Source organism: Centrocercus urophasianus, unplaced genomic scaffold, assembly GCF_019232065.1.
Source record: "Centrocercus urophasianus isolate 14NV4802_14NV808 unplaced genomic scaffold, USGS_Curo_1.0 seq_20, whole genome shotgun sequence".
NCBI lineage: Eukaryota > Metazoa > Chordata > Aves > Galliformes > Phasianidae > Centrocercus > Centrocercus urophasianus.
The window spans coordinates 4,575,726-4,594,798 of NW_024884756.1; the positions used below are offsets into that span (position 1 = coordinate 4,575,726).

The window sequence follows — 19,073 nt, forward strand, 5'->3', positions numbered from 1 at the left end:
TATCCCTCACCAGTATTGAAGGTTGTTTGTACAAGAGGTCAGGAAGGACAGACGTGCCATTTACTGGTATGGCAGACAGCCATATAAAAGAGAAGGCATTAACACTGAGAAATGGAAATCAAAGTCAGACTCACCCTGTGACCATGCCCACATGATGAATGGAGAGGCAGGACCAGACTGAGCTGTCACTTAATGCAGTGTGCTGTTTCTCCACAAAGTCTAAAGGCCGTGGTAAGAAAAGCACTATCCCAAACCGGAACAGCATCTAGAATGCCAGCAGTGTGTCTTCACTTTCTTCTCTGCTCTGATACCTATTTCTGCCCTGTTCTCTGCAAAAGCAACAGCAACACATTGTTCTTAACATCCCGGTTTTTTTTACAACCGCCCTTTTTCCCCACTAGAAAAACACGCTGTGAAAAATATCAAACTGCCACCGAGGCATTTCCTGACCTCAAAGCCTGGGACAACCTGCGTCACACCTGGCTGGCATCAGGCAGGCACGGATGTCCCCGTGTAGGCAGGCCCACCAACATAGCCATGCCTCTGCTGCCATCTGCCGGCGTACGGTGGAGGTGCAGCATTTCTGACCCAAACAGGAGGAATTCTTGTTAACTTTACTACAGGTTCGGACTACAGAAACACCTGAATTGTAGTAACAACCGCATCGTGATGACCATTACTTGACGCCATTTGCTTTTTCGGCAGGGCTTCAGCCGCGCTCGCCCTGCGGCGAGCCGAAAGAATTGCTTTCCACGCGATTTCCAAACCGCGTTCAAGGAAAAATGCAAATACTTTGATCATAATCCCGTTGTAAACAGGATGGATTAGGAGGAATTCAGAACTTAATCATACCGGTGGGGATTGCGTGCCTCACTCCGGGAAACAGAAACTCTTCTTTTTTTTACAACACAGCGAGGGCCGGCGCAGCGCCCCGGCGCCATCCCCGCGCAGGGGATCAACCCGCGCAGCCCGCGCCGCTCTCCGTCCCCGCACTGCCCCCCCGCCACACCCCGACGCAAGATGGCGGCGCGCCTGCTTCGCCTGCGTGGGCTCCTGCGGACCGCCGGCCGGAGGGCTTTCTCCTCCCAGCCCAGGTCGGCGGGCGCGCGACGGAGGCGCGAGGGGAGCGGGGCGGCGCTGGGGGCTGCGGGGCTGCGGGGCTGCGGGGCGGCGCTGAGGGGCTGCGGGCTACTGGCTGCGCGTTTGGCTTGACGTGGGTGTGTCGGTGGGGCTGATTGCGGGGTACATATAGACAGGGGTGTATTTCCTATGTATCTGTGTGGGTGTGCGGAAGTGCTGTGTGTGTGTGCATAAATATATGCATGTATATGCATATATATGTTTGTGTGACAGGAAGGCTGCAGGCCTGAATAGAAACGCATGATCACACACATGTATGTGTGCATACATCTGCATACATCTGCACCCTTGCTTGCTCGGGTCCCCCCCCGGCACGCTGGGCTCGGAGGTTCAGCCATTGCCTTGCAGACTGCGGGCTGCCCTTTGCCCCACTTCCTGGCCATACACAGGGAGTGGAGTCCCGTGCTGACAGCAGGTGACAGCGGGGTCTGTCCTTGTCCGCTCTGCTGCACCAAGGGGTTGTAGGGCCCCGGTGCCCTTGTGCCACCCTTGGACAGTGCCAGCGTGGGGTGCTGGGAGAGCAGCGGCCTTCTGCTGCGTGCCCAGCGGGCCCTGCGCCCTGCTGGAACAACGGCAGCCTTAGATGTAGCTCAGTAGAGCCGAAAGTAGCTTTATAAATAATCCACGTTTGCTAGGCAGGTGTTTCCTTCCTTTTCAAAGGGCTGTGAAATAGGCTGTGCCTGCGTCCAAGCAGATGTTTGCTTCTCTTTCTCAGCCCTGCTCCAACCGAGCAGCATGGCACGAAGCGCCTGGAGCCTTCTTCTGCTAAGCGTCTGACTGACATCGGCACCCGGAGGATCTTCTCGTCGGACCACGATATCTTCAGGGAGAGTGCCAGGAAGTTCTTTCAGGAAGAAGTGCTGCCTTTTCATACAGAGTGAGATGCCTTTTAAACGTTCTGGTTTTCGAGATAATTTGCTTTTTCCGCCCCCCCCAAAATAAGCATTTTCAGGTATTATTGACTATGACATGATAAACAAGGCATTTGTTTTCATTAACAGGACTCGATTGAAACAGATCTGCCTATAAAATTCAGCAAAATTCACAGATCGCTCTGAGCTGGCGCCTTTGTTGCAGGCTTGTGAGCAGATCTGCAGTTCACAGAGTTGCAGCCAGTGTTTCCCTGCTTGTGCACACTCCCATTGAAGTGGAGGGGGTATATTTTCCTTTGTCTTTTTTTTAGGAAGACTTCTGGTATAGCTTTGTGATCAGGTGTTGTGTCTGCTCCAGGTTAATTATGATCCTGTTTGCTGACAGAACTGTTTCTTCAGGTGACTGAGACAAGCTGGACTTGGGTTCTTGCTTCGCTGCAGAGACCTATGAACCATTCTGTTCTCACAGCTTTCAAATAAACAAATAGGCTTCAGGCATAGTGTACCAGTTGGCTGGGCCAGCTTGTGGCATCAGTAAACATGGATGAACATGAGGAAAATGTTTTTGTGATCGAGACAGCAGTGACCCTGAAAGTAGGGGGCAAAACCCCCCCCAAAGGTGGTCTTTAGACAACACTGGTAAAGATTTCCAGTGCAGGAGCAGAAACTCTGGGAGTAAACTTAATGCGAGTGTGACAAGAAGCATTATTAGCTGTGGATAAAGCGCTGTGGTATAGCTCTGCTGCAAACCAGTGCATCTGAGGAGTCTTTCTGACCCAATTTGTCAATCATATCATTAAAAAATGGCCATTAATGGCCACTCGACTTTCTGGTGTGTTGGTGAACTCAGGGTACTGTTTGTTAGGGAACAAGTGATTCTTACAGTTTGCAAACTATCGGCAGACAAGCCTTAGCTGTCTATTCACAAACTTAAAACCGCCTTACTTCAGCAGTAGTTTACCAAGGTACAGTACTAAGTGAAAAAGGACTGATTTTTTTTTTTAAATATATATTATTTTGTATGTTTTTGTACTTGATATCAAGGTTACTAATGTATCGGTGCTTTTTTTCTTGAAAAGCATTTCTCATTGGTAAGAATCAAAACCTTTCAGAAATTGATACTTTATACCCATTTCATGGGAAAATGGAATGTCGGGAAGGTGAGGATCTACTTGTGATGATCCAGATGGTTGTGGCTAAACCTCCTAGATCCTGCTCTGGTGCTCAGACCAAGACGCAGCACAGCCTTTCATAACAGGTCATAAGGAGTCATCAGGTTTACGTGTTGGAAGCCAGGGTTCGGATGTGTTATATAGTTGGTATCTGTGTAATGCCAGTGGCATTTGTGAAGAACGGAAAACCTGTTATTAAGCCATCAATTCTTAGCTGGCAAACGTAGCTGTCTCAGCGCCCTGTATGCTGTGTTGTGTGCTGCTGAGTCTGAAAGCCTCTCTACCAGACACTGAAAACTTGCTGTGGGCCCTCTAGCATGAAGCAGCAGCCATGAAAAATGAGAGGTAGCACGTGGAGAATTTAATGGATATCTCTGTTCTTATGCTGTTTGCAGATGGGAGAAGGATGGCCAGGTGAGCAGAGAGCTCTGGGAAAAAGCTGGACAGCAAGGTTTGCTGGGTGTTGCTATTGCAGAGAAACATGGAGGCATTGGAGCGGATATTCTCTCCTCAGCCGTGCTCTGGGAGGAGCAGTAAGTACTAGGCACTTCAGGAAGAGTTTAATTCAAGTTATCAATAGAGTGTTTTTTTGTTTGTTTTGTTTTTCTTAAGATTTCTTCATTGCTTACAGAAATTGGCATCACTAGTTAAAACGTGTAAATCTTCAGCTTTATGCCTCTCAGGTGATTAAGTAAAAAATGTCATCATGCTCTACTGTAGTTGAGGGAAGCATTTTGATTAGTCTGGTAGGTTACACAGTAATTTGGCTGTGAAAATACATTCTGTAAATAACAGTGCAAGTGCTACAAGTTCACCTTATGTCCGAGACATCTGTGCTGTAGGGCTTGCTTCCAGCGTTGGATCTGCATTGCAAAGGCGTGAAAGTTCAATGTTGAAATTTCTGTAGTGTTTCTGCCTGAGCTGATTTGCTTTTTCCCACTCCTCAGGATGTACGTCAACTGTACTGGCCCAGGATTTAGTCTTCATTCCGATATAGTCATGCCCTACATTGCAAATTACGGCACTGAAGAACAGATCAAACGCTTTATTCCTCAGATGGCTGCAGGCAAGTGCATTGGTGCTATTGCCATGACAGAGCCCGGGGCTGGCAGGTAAGCTAAAAAATAAAGACAGATGGTCACAATCTTATTTGCTGTCTACTGATTTCTCAGTGAAAGAAATTCATGAGCATCCTGGTTACGTGGGCATCCTAATAACTAGTCAATATCCTAGACTGGGGAGGGCCTCAGACTTGCAGATCGCTCTGTTACAGCTTTGCCAATTCAAGATATTTGCTCAAAATCTGTTTCTTTATTGTCTCACAATGGGCAAATATGCTTTGTATTTCCTTTTATAGACTGAGTTTATGGTTGATAACCTGCTCATCCTGTGAATGTACCTTTAATATGAAATGTAATGAGGAGAAAGTTACGTTGGTAAAGATGGCTTTACTTCTTTAATATTAATTTTTGTTGTGGAACAAAATGCTGGGTTTTTTTGTTGTTGTTTTCCCCTCTGACTCCTTTCAAAGATAAATGTTGCTCCTTTACTGTCATTGTTGAAGGACAGACAGCACATATTTTGAGTAGACACAGGTGATCTGGCCAGTTTCCACAACAGAGAGGAACAGGTGAAGAGCAAAACCTTTTGGTGTCGTGCTTCCAGAGAGTGGATGTTGGCCATGTATTTTTGCAGAGCCTCCTCATTAAGACTGAGCATGTTCAGAAAATGTTTTGTCTGACGTTTGCCTTCTAAAGCATATCAGCCTAAGGGGATGCTGACTTGTGCTATCAGTGCTTCATCACACCACCCTCCCACAGGCAGATCCGTTCAAGGGGGACCTCATGCTCGCGTATGATTGCACACGTTTATCATTTCTTTCTGCAGCAGGCTTTTGGTTTCTGTGTTACTGAAAACCATTTTACTGTATACTGTTATCCTCCTGTGCGTTTTCACTGACTGCATGTCTCCATGGTGTGAAGTCTACTTTCTGTTGGGTAGCGCTCAAGATACAAATTACAGCGTCTGGAACAGTTCCTTGAAGGGTCTTTTGAATTCCATTCTAGTGACTTGCAAGGAGTACGGACTTATGCAAAAAAAGATGGAAGTGACTGGATTCTTAATGGGAGTAAGGTAAGCAAACAGACGTGTACGTCACTCATAGCCTTTCGGAGCCGGAGGCACTCAGGGAGGGATACATACCAGAACAGTGTCTCCCACTTGTCCTTCCTATCTCTCTTTTTTTTTTCTTCTTGTTTTGCCAGTTATTATTATTATTTTTTTATACAGACTTACTCTACTTCTGGTTTTGGCTATTCATGGGAACCAGGTTCTTTTTGTAGTACTTAAATAATCTTACCTGAAGACTTTCTTTTTACTTGCACTGGAAGAAGTCCTATATTGTATAAGCAGAACCTGTGTTGTTTCTTATTGCTGAGGTTGAACACTGAAGTATGCATGCTACCAATGTTAAACTTCCTGTGGCCTGAGAAAAGGTGCTGCAGTGCAGGCTGTGGAATCTGTTCAGAAGTTTGTATTAGGAGAATGGCATTAGATGCTGTGTGTATGCTTTCAAGCTATTGCAGTTAGTGTGTACGAGTAAATTTGTGCATACAGATGTCTGTGAATATATTTGCTCATTATGTGTGGTTGAAGTCAAGCAGGAGACATTGCTTATTTCTTTTGGTGGTGGTAGGATGAGTCATTTTGACAAGTGGATGTATCATTCTGCAGAACTCTCTTAAGCAGTTGTTAGTAGAGGCCATCAGTGGTTTTGCATTTTATACTTTGCTAGTTTATTACACAAGAGAACCTTTTTTCATTTGATGTCTAAACTTGGTAACTCCTTCCTTCTTTAGCAGGGGGCAGACGAAAGAAAAAAGGTCTGTGCAATCTTTCACTTCACAATTGTCACCACACAATGCCTCTCAAATTATGTAATTTCCTCTTAGACAGCACTTTAGACTTCCTGAATTACTAAAATGCTTCTGGACACTTAAACCTTGCCTTTCAGTTTACCTGTGAGAGCATCCACACGCTGATGGTTTTCTTTGTACTGCTTGATGATCTCTTCTAATTTCTATCCACCTCGCTTGTTGCAGTATTCCAAGCTGTGTTGGTTTTTGTTGGTTTGTTTTACAGACTTTCATCACTAATGGTTGGATGTGTGACGTGGTGATTGTGGTTACGGTTACAAACCGAGAGGCTCGATCTCCTGCTCATGGAATCAGCCTTTTTCTGGTGGAAAATGGAACAAAAGGCTTCACCAAAGGACGCAAGCTGCAAAAAATAGGCCTGAAAGCTCAAGTAAGTTCATGTGACCTGTAATACGTAGTAGACTTTGAGGAAGTCTAAATTGCTCAATGCCTGGCACTAGCCTAATAAAGAAAAGATGAAACCGTTCCGTTATCTTAATACTTAAGCCCTAGAGCATAAAAATTATACATACCAAGTATGTATATTGAGTTCCCATTTGGAAGTCTGAAGTACATGATGTGCAAGGAGAAGCTGGCAGCTGGATTCCTTCACTCTGAGAAAGCTTGGAAGAATGGGATTGTATTTCTGTCTTCAGCTACCTGTAGAAATAGAGCAGCACAGGTGAAGGGTGGCAAGGGACACAAGTTAAACTGAGGAAACTCTTAAGTTGGTTAGTAAGAAAAACCACCATAAAAGTGATGCGATGCTGGAACCAGGGGCTCAGAGCAGTTGTAGGGCCTCCTGTTTGGAAGCATCAGGAAATGAAACCGGACAAGACCTTGAGCTGCTGTCGGTGCTTTGAGTGCTTTGTCCATCTTTGGGGGGATGGACAACCTCAGAAGGACCCTCCCAGCCTAACCGACTGTATGACTTAACATGACAAAATGAACAAAATGGGGGGAAAAAGTGGAATGCAGAGGTGAGAATGTCAGACTATCAGCTGTCCTTTAAAATCTTCTTAGGACACGGCAGAGCTGTTTTTTGAAGATGTGCGGTTGCCAGCAAGCGCCTTGCTTGGGAAAGAGAACAAAGGCTTCTATTATTTGATGGCAGAGCTCCCTCAGGTAAGAGCAGTGAGAATGCTTGCTGTCTCTGGGAAGAACACGGGCACGTAATTTTTTATCACTGCAAGAATGTTGGAGGTGGTGGATCTCGGAGAGCCACACGTGCCTCAGGGTAGCTCTGAGTTGATGCTTCTGCTTTTTACCTCAAGTGTGCTGTTTCTGGTGCTCAAAACCCAAATTCTTTTGGCATTGGTAACAGTGTTGACTTCTCACTATCTCAAAGTCAGCAACCCAGCTATTGAAGAACCTGAGCTTAGTTTAAAGAATACCTCAGGGCTTTTTTTTTGTATACTTCTACTGTGGAACCATTTCTCTTAGCAGACGACGTTCAGCTTGGAAGACACTGCATTTGGCATTCTCTTCAAAGAAAAAAGCAAACACTGCTGTCTTAGCTTTTCTACTTGTAGAAGCGTATTCAAGATGTAAGAAATTATTTCCTTATCCATAAAGCAAAGTAAATAAATAAGTTACCCAGATACCTTGCTAGTGAAAATAACAAAGATTGACTTGCTGAAGCTTTGGAATGAACTGGGAGGAAAAAGGGGCATTGTGCTTTTCCAAAACCTGACTGTGCTTTGTCCAAACTCTGACTGCCTCATCTGGTAGAGATCATGTTTATTTAATTTTAGGCTGTGAGTAAATGTGAAAAAATAAGAAACCTGATTAAAGGAAATCTGCTGCTGCTTTAAAGAAACAAATGCAATTGCAAGCAGGTTCAATGGGATGCATGAGATATTTTAACAGTGCTAAAAGCAATCGTTCTGTACTTTGTTTATCAACACATTTTGTTGAAGAAAGGGAAGAAAAACAGCCTGTGTCCTTATGTAGGTTTTCTTCTTTAAGAAGTATCCTACTGAAATTATTAAATGTAGGATTTAGGTTTTTTTTTTTTTTTAAACTGAGCAGTGCAGACTGCTAATGAAACAGATTTTGATGTTAAGCTTTCAGTCAGTAAGAGTCCTGTGGTTGACAGGTATCTTTTACTGGGACGATGTTCCACCGAAAAGCCTTAAAAATGGGCTTTGGACACTGAAACGTTTGGCCTAGTCACTAATTTCAGTAATGCAGTATGTCTGGTTTGATCTCTGGTGCGACTTCTGCCTCCCTCCCTTAATGAGCAACACTGAACATCTGTTTCCCAATTGTGTATTTGCATATGTGCATCTAATGATCAGAAGTGTAGGACTGACTACTGGATTCTGTGTTTCTAAAGGAAAGACTGCTGATTGCTGATATGGCTCTCGCCGGCTGTGAATTCATGTTTGAGGAAACAAGGAATTACGTGAGGCAAAGAAAAGCTTTTGGGAAGACAGTTGCACATTTACAGGTGAGCTTGAACAGGGAGACCTGTAAAGCAGATGCAAGCAGAGAAATTGATGTGAGTTTGTGTATGTGTAAGGTCAAGCAAGAAGTCACTGGACTTTAGTGAAGGACTGCTTGTGGAGGCTTCGCTGTTGCCCTGTGGCTGCTGTTTGTCCTCATTCCCATTGTTTTCCAAAGCCACAAATAATGCTTATATTTTAACGGTAAGGAATCCTACAGAAGTAATGCTTTTGGAAGGAAAATACACAGGCAGAAACCACTGGCTTTGTGCTGGTCACTCGTAGGCTTGCATTTTACCATCAGAAGTCACTAATCACAGTATGTTTACACTGCTTGCATTTCTGTATCTACTTGAGGTCCTGTAGACTGCAGAGGAGCGTGGTGTGTGTGAAGCCATGTCATCCATCTCCCTGTAATGCACTGCAACAGCATGATCTTTATGGGTCTGATGCTGTGATGGTCCCCAAGCAGTGACCTTGCTGCTTGAATAGCTGCAAAGGTGTTTATGTCCAGCTTTATGGGTATTGTAATGAGATTCCTCACCTACCAGGTAGATGGGTATGCAAGTGATTGCATTGTAAAACTGTTGGATTGTTCTTTGTAAATATGACTTCCCCTGATAGTAGTGGTTAAATTGTATTTTGAGGCATGCCTACTCTACCTAATTGCTGTCATAAAGCACAGTAACATGGAAAGAAACATTTGCTATTACAATTTTCCTGAAAACCACATAATCTTTTAGGCCTGAAACTGACCAAGCACCTGTATGTTTGATTTATAGGATAGGAATTGCCTGTGTACATTACAGGATGTTAGATTTTTGATTCTGATACGCTTCAGAAATAACTGGAATTGGAATGTTTTGTTTTTTTCTTTTGAGAGTTCCTTTGTCAGAATCGAATCTTGAATTGTTCTGAGTAGCAGCAGAATTGAGCTCTTCAGGAGCTAGAATGTTAGGTATCCCGGAGCTATGATCTTTATTTCTTTTTGAACTTAACATGTAGAAACAGCGAATGTAATATGTCCAGTGAGCAGCTATAGCACAAAAAGAGTATTTTAAGTTTATTTATGTAGGTATGGAATGCTCTCTAACTGTGGTAGTTCACTGTGCAGAGACCTCCAAAATAATATTGTTCTTTAGGATAACCCATTCCCAAACACCAGGAGGCCAATAATGTTGATGAAGTACAGTATTTTTGGAAAAAAAACCTTCATCCCTGCATACCTTTTCAGTTTCCTTGTCGCACTAGAATGCGCATGTAACCAAAAATCCTTTCTAATTAGACCTGCCTTGCCTAAATTAATTAGTTGTGCTAAATGTATACAGAGTTGAGAATCAATTACATTAATTTTGAATGAAGGCAAAAAGGCCATTTCTATAGGTGTTTAGAACTGTGAGATCAGGAAAAATTTCTGTTCCCAGTAGGTGATTTTTATCCCCTTCCTACCAGAACTGCCAGCAGGCAGTGATATGTTGCCTTACCTGGTTTCAGGTACCCTTCATAATGGGCTTCACCCACCAGGCCGCACTGAGTGAAAAGGGGTTGTATTGGACCAGATATACGTAGGCTGCTCCAAATGTAAAGCCTGCTGTCTTTTCATGGTACCTACAAGAGATACAATGAGCCACAGGTCGGACGTGCCTGATCTAAAACATCTCTTTCAATATGACATAACTCGGCATTAGAAAACTTTCTGATAGTTGGTCTAAAACTTTCTTTGTTTTTGCTCAAAATGGTTTGCACATCACTTAAACTGTGAAGCACTGAATGCTCAGCAGATGCAGCCAATGCTCAATGACGTGTTACTAACTCGGCTGGAAGCACGTTCTCCCACAGGAGAGAAAAGACAGTAGCAGAGCTCCCAGCACCTCCTACTCTGCACTCTCCAGGAATTTGTTTTCAGGCGTTTGGGGGGTTCCCCATGATGTCATGTTGTGAGTTGTCTGGCAAGTTAAAGAGCAATAATTTCCCTTACTAAGACTGGTAGAGATCTAACTATGGAAAACAAACTGTGTTTTGATGTAAAGATACAAACAGAAATGCTTCTAGAAGATGCTTCCCTTTCAACTTCAAACACAGCTTAAAAACAGTTCTACTTCTGCTCTTTCTTTACTCTGCTTCCTCTGCCTGCTTCCAAAATAAGACGGTGCAGCACAAGTTGGCAGAAATGAAGACGAACATTTGTGTGGGCCGAGCTTTTTTGGACAACTGTTTGGAGCTGCACTCAGAAAAACGCCTGGACTCCCCCACGGCTTCTATGGCAAAGTACTGGTATGTGGTTAAAGTAATTTGGAAGTGTTACTTATATGATCTTGACAGGAGTCTAGTAATAAAAGCATTGAACTGCTCAGATTTAAACAAAAGATAAAATTACTGACTGATTAATAACAACGTTGTTGGTTTCTAAGAGAGGCCTTTAGCTTTAACTTCAGTGGAGCAGTCAACAGTGGCCTTAGTTGTTTTGAAAACCAGTGCTGGTTAAAAGATCAGTTTCAAAGTAGTAGCACGCTTTTAAAATAGGCTTCAATTAATAATCAGATCAGCTTCAAATACAAGTGAGCATTTCATAGGTATTTGGAAAAAGCAGTTTTTACTATAATAATTAAAAAATTATATATATGTATTTAATCACAAGGATCTAGAATACCTTTTAGTTAACATTATTTAGCTTTAATAGCTGTTTGGCCCAGCCACTTTTTGAAGTGAGGCTCCATTTCATGTTAATTCTCAGGATGTAACATACATGTGGAACTTAACTGTCAATCCAGGATTCTATGGGTTTTTGTGCATTTAAGACATCACTATGTTACCTTTCATTAGTTATGAGCTGTTACTCAGGCTCCTTATTTTGTTTGCTTATAAAAATAAAACACATCTAAGAGATTTAAATTCCTCCCCTTTTTCTTCCCTGTAAATAACCAAAAAAAACCCAAACCGAAACAAACCGTTTTGGGAAGAAATAGTTGGCTACAGCTATTGCTGTAATTGAGACTAAACAGTTCATTCCTTTATTGGCCAGAACTCCTCCTCCCTTCTCCCCCCACACTTGGTGGAGTTATCTGTTAACTGGGGCTTAACCAGGGAAATCTGGATGACTGAAGGCATCCAAGAGATGTGTCACAGGAATTTGTAATCTGTGGAGTTTGTTCTGCTTGCAAAGATAGTAGAAAAAATGTGCCAGACATTAAGAAATAGCTTAGGGAAGACAGAGGTTTTTCGGATTCTAAACTTTGAGAAATAAATGCTGAGATAATATGTAGAACATGCTGAGGGAATTCGGTGAGAATCTTTACAACGAAAGGAAGGATTTTGTTTGAATGCTGTTTCTGGCACTACTCACCTAGAAGTACCAGGTACGTAAGCGGAGGCATTCAGCTCTGAGGAGGAGGAAACAGCTTGCGTGCCAGCTCAGATGTAGACTTACTTCCTCAAAAGGTTTTCCAAAGCAAGGAATTTGAAACTCCCCCCACCCACCCGAACATTAGTACCACAGTTTGTTGTGGATTTCCCCGTTCCTAAAAGTGTTCCTGTGGCTCTGTTCCATGAATCCCTTCTAAACCTAGATGGTTTAGAAGGTACTTGAATGCAGAACTGTAATGTTTTAGGAGACAGTTTCCTATTTGTTTTGCTTATAACCTGTTGCGCAGTCAGTGACTTGAGTTAGAGGTGTGGTGACTTCAGAATGCAGTGTCACTGGCTACCTCCTGATAGCTTGTGAAAGATCTGTGCTCTTCACTTTGTGATGACCAAGTATATTGTACAGCTAACTCCAAAAGTGTGTTTGAGGTTGAAGTAACTCACTGTTGCATGTTTAACATTGATACCCTAAACTATGAATTTAACAGGGAGCCTAACATGGAATAAGGGACTCTTGCGCTCTTTCATGAAAAGCAGTTCACTTAAATGGTCATCATCTTCTGTTGCCACTCTGAAGGTTCTGTTTTGTTGGGGTTTTTGTGCTTTTTTTTTTTTCTTTTCCCACATCGCTTCTGCTTGAACTTTCAGTGCAGTTAAAATCCTGTGCGTTCTTTTGTCTGATTTTTCTTGATTGAAATAACATCAAGTATGTAGCTTTCCAGAGGCTGAGATGCAGGACATCAACTTCAAATGACATTTTATCAGTCATCTTCTAGAGGGATGATTCATAAAACTGAATGCTTAAGAAAAAAAAAAAAAAAAAGTTTAATCATAGAATAAATGAGTAGTTTGCAGTGGAATTAAAGTATTTTTGAGAATTGAAAGCCATAAAATATTTTGAGGAAAATGAAGTATTCCCTGATGATGGTTGTATTCAAAGAGCCCGGAAGAGAAGAGTTTGATAAGAAGGATGTACCAACATGCTTCACAAAAGAAGTTTTTTGGCCAGTGAGGAAGGTAAGCAGGGTTCTCTGTTTCGAAAGCTCCCGTTCTCTGAAAGCTCTTCCACATGGAGAACAAATCTTAATGCTTTTCAATTCAACATATTTTTCATCGTGGAGGAAGAAAAGTCTCTCCCAGTTGAAGTATTTGAATGGTCAATGCTTTAGATTGCGAAAAAAACCCATCAGGGTGTATTTTAGTCTTGCTAGCTTATCTGTATCTGTTAATTTTTCATAGCATGCACCCTTCTAAAAACAAATTTCTTCTTGACCATTTAAGGGCGTCTGATCTCCAAAACAGCGTGGCAACTCAGTGTGTGCAACTGCACGGCGGCTCGGGGTACATGTGGGAGTATCCGATTGCAAAGTAAGTGCACTGTTTCAGACCTGACTGGTGAAGGATTGCTAGCCAAATAAAATGCAGCCCTTCTTACATCGGCTTGTCAGTTGTTTTGTGTTAGTACTGATTGTTCCTTTTCTCGTCGTGTTTATTGAAAGGCAATCATCTGTACAGATGTCTTTAATTGTTCGTGGTATATAGAATGGCTGGAGTTGGAAGCGACCTCAGAGATCATCTATTTCCAGTCTAAGACGACTTAATTTTTTCTTTTACTGTATTTAGTTGCCACAATAACAGAGGTAGAGCTTCTTATCTACCAAAACGAATCCTTTTTTAAAATAAATAGAAGTCACAAAAACAGAACAGGATTGCCGGGCAGTTGTCATAAGCAGATCTTTGGAGTTCATTTTTTCAACTGATAGGTTTAGTTCTGTTCTAAATTTATCCGTATTTAAAGAGCATGAAAGGTTGCTTTAAAATAAGTGTTTATGGCTGGTGTGAAGAAAACGAGCACCCGTTGTTTTGGTGGTACACATACGCTGAGGAATCCTTCATTGAATCTTTCCTTTTTCTTCCCCTCAGAGCTTTTGTGGATGCCCGTGTTCAGCCCATCTATGGTGGCACCAATGAGATTATGAAGGAGCTGATCGCCAGAGAAATTGTCAGTGACAACTAGGGCAGGTGCTGGCTGTCCGGAGAACCTTCCCGAGCACTTTTATAGTAATACAGGACATAAAATCAGACATCAGAATGTAAGTAAAGGAGACGGATGTAGTATATCATACTCTTTCAAGGGAGAGAAGCCTGCTTAAGTGAATTGTTAGCAACGAGGGTGCTCCTAAGGAGGATTTCTAATGTTTAAATGGAAAGTTCATTAACTCTATTTGGATGACTATTCCCATGACCTGTTAGTGAAAGGAGTGTTACGGGTAACCAAATGCTCTTACGTTGACTGTACCCTTTGCTGTTTGGGATTAAATCTTGCCTCCCACAGAAACCACTTTGTGATGGATAAGTGGGAGCAGAAGCCAGTGTGAGGGGGGAGGCCGGGACCTTGTCACTGTCCATACACGGCTGCTGACTGCTGTCACTGCTGTGGGGAGGGCGATATGTGCTTCACGTCTGTGCCTTACTGCAATTGGCGTTTTGGACAAATGTAATAAAGGATTTCTGTGTGCTCGGCTGTGTCACTTCACACCTCGGTGCCGGGGAGGCGCGGGACGGCTCCGTGGAGGCGCCTGGGCGCTGCGCTTCCCGTCGAGGACTGACCGAGGTGTTTTTCCAGGCGGGGGCTGCGCGGGGCCCGGCTTAGAGCCGCTCGGTGACCGAAAGTGCCGGGCGGAAGCTTTCTTCCCTCAGTTTTCCGTCGGCGACCTCTCGGCGGGGCGCGGCGCGTCCCCGTCAGCACGGCGCGGCTCGGCCGGCACGAGGGCGCGCACGGCGGGCGGGTCGTCCCCGCATCCCCGCCAATGGCGGTCGGCCCGGCCCCGCCCCCGGGAGCGGCAGATTGGCCGCGTCCCGCCCCTCGGCGGCGGGCAGACCCCGCCCCGGGGACGCGCCGCGCTTTAGCTGGGCGCGGACTGTTCAACCGCGGCAGTGGGAGCCGCGCCGGGCGCCGCGCCGCGCGGGGTTGGGGGCGGCGGCGCCGCTGCGGAGAAGCCGCCGGGCGGAGGCAAGCGCGGGGCGCGGCGGGGGACAGGGGACGGGACGGGGCGAGGGGGGGGCGGCCGGCGGCGGGGAACGCGGCGCCGAGGCGCGGGGGGGGGGGGGAAGCCGCGGCCGGGCGGCGGTTAGTTCCCGCGGCGGTGGCGCCGGCGGGCGCGGGCGCGCATGCGTGAGGAGGAGAGCGTGTGGGGGCGGGGCGGCGCGGGGGGGTAACGGTCCGTGGGCGCGGGGGGCGGGGCCGCGCGGGAGGGGCAGCGTCGCCGCCCTCAGCCCTCGGCCCGGCGCCTCGGGGGCGGTGCCCGCATCGCTCCGCCTCCCGCGCGGCCCGGAGCGGGAGTTTTCAGCCGCCTCGGGCGGTGGCCGAGACTCTGGCTCGTCGTCAGCGGCGAGGAGCGAAGGAGGCGATCCTCAGTGAAAAAGTGTAAATACCGTGACGGAAGCCCCGTCGCCTGTTGGGGGGCGAGCGCTTCCTCGCTGCTCTCCGCGCTCCCGGCCGGGTAGAACGCCGGGCCGCTCCGTGGAAGCCGGCTGCGTTCGGTAGCGCGCGGTTTCTTGAGCGGCGCTGAGCGAGCGGCGCTGCGCTGTGCTGTCACTGCCTGTCACTGCCTGTCACTGCGCGTCGTGGGACGCCGAGGTACGAAGGCGTGAGGTCAGGTAGCGAGCTTGGCAGTGACGTGTCCTTCTCTACCGGGGGAGAAAAAACGGCTCCATGTGGAGTTGTCATAAATGAATGCTAACGAGTGTGTCCCTTTTGATGTTGTTTTTTGGTTTTTAATGATCGGAGCTGTTTGGGTGGTCTTAAACTGAGGGATCCCCCGGGGCTGTGCGGTCCTGTGTGCTGCTGGAAGCTGAGACGTCCCACGTAATCCTGTTGTGCTTGGGTTTGGTGGTTTGTTTTTTTTTTTTCCAGTCTATTAATAGAACCAAATGCTGAAACGCTTAAATGCTCCTCGTGAGCAACTGGGCTGCGTTTGAACTGAAAACAAAGGCTGCCTGCTGAGATGATTTCTTCTCTGGAAGAGCAGTCCCAGGTGTGCTAAATATGGATTTCTTCCCTTTTTCTTTCATGCTTCTAACCAGGACGTGCCCGGTGGGACCCGTATCTCCTTTGTGGCCGTGGCTGCCAACTGCTCCATCAGCAAACGCAGGCTGTGCTATTGAGCTCTTATCTCTCTTCTCAGAAATCATTACAATCCCGTAACTTTGGGGAGAGCCGGGTAAAGTTATCCCCGTGTGGCTGCCTCCTGTGGGACGCAGCTCAAAGGAGCTGCCCAAACCCAGCTCCGTGGCCCCAGCCAGCTGAGGCAGTGCCAGTCTGCCAGAGCAGCGCTTTATTTTTGGCCGGTGATAATCAGGGGCTGGCTGAGAGGAGCTGGGGCTCACAGGACGAACGGCGCTGTGCTGGGGGAAACCAGGTCTGCTGCAGGTGCCCTGTAAGGGATTTTAAATCAGCCCTCATCGGCATGAAACGCAGTACTTTTGTACATTCCTGGAACTCAGTTTTGGGTATTTCAGCAGAAGCTATCTGCTCCCGGTTATTTTGCTTTTTGAAATGTTTACTAGAGAAGGTATAAACGTTGGAAGTTCATATATCTGAAATACAGCTTGGTTATGTTCATCTGAAATGCTGTTTGCAGGCAGAGTAGGCCCTTGGATTTGGATGCAAAAAGAAAAGAATCTCTCCTTGGTGTCCAGATGTCTCATTAAAAACATTTCAGGTATTTGGGATGACAAAAATCACCTTCATTTACAATGAAGAAGGCTGGTATTGAGCAGCCTTTGCAAACCCTCAAACAAATGGTTGTAGAAAAAGAAAGATCACAAAAAAAGCAGCCACAAGTCAAACGAACTCTCCTCCCAAGCAGAAATCCCCCCCCAAAATTGTCTGCAGCACTGCGTAGCCAAAGTGGTGGTGGTGTGAAGAGGGGAGAGAGTCAGAAAGCAAGAGGACTACGAACAAAATGATCAGTCTGCAGACTGGAGAAGGAATACCAGTCGTGTTTCTTGCTAGAGTGTTCCTGATCGCCTGCATGAAGGCACTAGTTTCAAGATTTAGACAGATCCTAGTAATGGGTAGAGAAGGTTAGAGCTGCAAAATGCTACGTGGAGATAGAAATAAGCACAGCAGCAGCAGAAAAGCAAGGGTAGCTGCAGGATTAGGGGCTGGAAGTTATGTTTAGTGGTGAGAGAAGGCAGCAGGGTGTGGGTTGGGGCAAACTGCAATCCCAGGCTATATCCTGCTGGGTAATTAAGGCATTAGGGAGGATAAGCATAAAGGCACTTTGAACATCAGTCGCTATCCTGTGCGTGTCTGGTGCTTGTTTCCTATTGCCTGGTTCCTATTTCACGTCAGCTTTTCTTTTTACAGTACTTTTTAGTCTTCCAAGTGAAATATGTATAACACAGATGAAAAGCAAAACATTTGCCAGTTTCAAAATCAGAACAGCAAGAAATCCTTGAAATAGTTCACCTGTGTCAGAAAAAAAGTCTACCAGAATGAAAACACAAGCTTTTCCTAAAGACCAAAGCTACTTGTCATCCATACCCTTGCTTTTTTTCTTTTTTTTTTTCCCCATAAGATAACAGGTCTGGCTTTGGAAACACACTTCCAATAAGGGTGGAGTGAATTTATTTTTGCTGCTTTCTGCCAAAATGAAATAAAGTGCGTCAGCATAAAAATTGTACCATTTCTGTGGAGCCAAGCACTGCACTCTACCATGGTTTTTTTGTTTGTTTGTTTGTTTTTTGTGGGTTTTTTTTGCAGTTCACACTTTGTGAAGTCTTTTTGATGTCACTGAGATGAGAGGGACACACCAGAAGCATCTCACATGGCTTCCTTGGGGCACAGCCACTGTGTGAAGTTAGCAAGTTACTGGATGAGGGGTTAGCTGCGAGATTTTTCTCTTTGGAAGCATTTTTCTTTACTTTTTAGCTGTACTGTAGCATAAAGCCTTTTGTCAGGTGGCTTGACTGGTGCTCTTTAGTTTAATGGTAGGGGTTTAATTTGAAGGTACTTTGATTTTTCCTTTTCTTTCCATCTTTCCCAGAAAAGAGGGGTGGAAAAAGGTCCTAGACAAACTTAGGATGATTTGCTAATGGCATTTGTTTTGTTTTAGGAAATTTCAGGCTGTTCCAAAAAGGGATGGAGTCCTCAAAGGGAATGTTATATTGTGCTGAATAGCCTCTACCTTTTATAGGTGTGAAATAAGTGTATCCAGTGTAACTCCTCGTTTGCTTGGGGAGCATTGGTCCCATGCATGGACATGTCCTGGTTTTCTGGAGCGACGGTCTGTCATTCTTAAAGCACTGGGTCTCTCTGCTAGGTAGGACGAGAGTGAAAATCCTCAGGCTTTTAGTACTGTTGTTCAGGATTACCATGAGGACTGCTGAGTTCCGACCCTGTGATGCTGGGTAGGCACTGTGCAGAGATGAGAACCTAACAGGTGATGTATACACAGAGCACAGAAAGCTGAGTACACTTCACAGAGAGTGCTAAAGCAGAAGCAGATTTGTGGTTCTTGATTTTTTGTAGTGGTCTGAGGGTTAAGGACAAAGTATTCAGACTGGTACTTCTCAGCTCGTTATGTCAGCCTATGATGTTTGCACCTTCAGTGTAAAGGCTGTAGTCACAAACTTTTGCACAGGGGTTGCTTCAGTTCCACACAGAGACGTCTTGGAAACACGGACCCTATATGGGGTCTGTGTTGGAAATTACCGAGATAGACAGTTGCTGTGTAGACTAAAGAAACTGAAGACTTGAGAAGAAGGACAGTGGAAAAACTCATAGTTTAGTTTTTAAAGCACTAGACTTGATGAGTAGTTTGTGTTTTTTGCGAGTCTACTACTATTAAGTGAAATGCACGTTATAACAAAATCTCTCCACCGTTCTGGATAGGAAAGTGTAGAAGTGTGTCATTATGTGTGTGTATCTGTGCACACATGCACCCATACTTGAAAATGTGTCCTTCTAGTCAGAGGGCTTCTGGTCTTGTTTTTAGTGAGGCAAGGTTAGATGACAGTTTTGAATGCTGTTTCTCAGAGTGATCATAGAATCATACAGTGGTCTGGGTTGAAAAGGACCACGATGCTCATCCAGTTCCAACCCCCTGCTGTGTGCAGGGCTGCCAACCAGCAGCCCAGGCTGCCCAGAGCCACATCCAG

The 19,073-nt window shown here is 45.3% G+C and overlaps 2 protein-coding genes across 9 annotated transcripts in view; both read left to right on the forward strand.

The window, feature by feature from the left end:
* The first annotated feature begins 1,007 nt into the window (after window positions 1–1,007).
* ACADL (acyl-CoA dehydrogenase long chain) lies at window positions 1,008–14,425 on the forward strand. Its single transcript, XM_042822708.1, has 11 exons — window positions 1,008–1,094; window positions 1,856–2,017; window positions 3,580–3,717; window positions 4,132–4,296; window positions 5,251–5,317; window positions 6,326–6,490; window positions 7,123–7,224; window positions 8,438–8,551; window positions 10,693–10,820; window positions 13,188–13,274; window positions 13,830–14,425. Exons 1-11 carry the CDS (start codon window positions 1,021–1,023, stop codon window positions 13,921–13,923), a joined length of 1,296 nt encoding a protein of 431 aa, XP_042678642.1. The 5' UTR covers window positions 1,008–1,020; the 3' UTR covers window positions 13,924–14,425.
* A 450-nt stretch (window positions 14,426–14,875) lies between these two features.
* KANSL1L (KAT8 regulatory NSL complex subunit 1 like) overlaps window positions 14,876–19,073 on the forward strand; it is a 57,940-nt gene continuing 53,742 nt past the window's right edge. For 4 of the 8 annotated variants that reach the window (XR_006169540.1, XM_042822699.1, XM_042822707.1 and 1 more), the window contains exon 1: window positions 15,500–15,943. Coding sequence is in view for 4 of the 8 variants with exons in the window: in XM_042822699.1 (XP_042678633.1) it covers window positions 15,914–15,943 (30 nt within the window). In the remaining 4 variants the exon portion in view is untranslated. Of the gene's footprint in view, window positions 14,920–15,498; window positions 15,944–19,073 lie in introns of those variants that run through there. The other 4 variants (XM_042822704.1, XM_042822700.1, XM_042822705.1 and 1 more) reach the window with 3 other exon arrangements.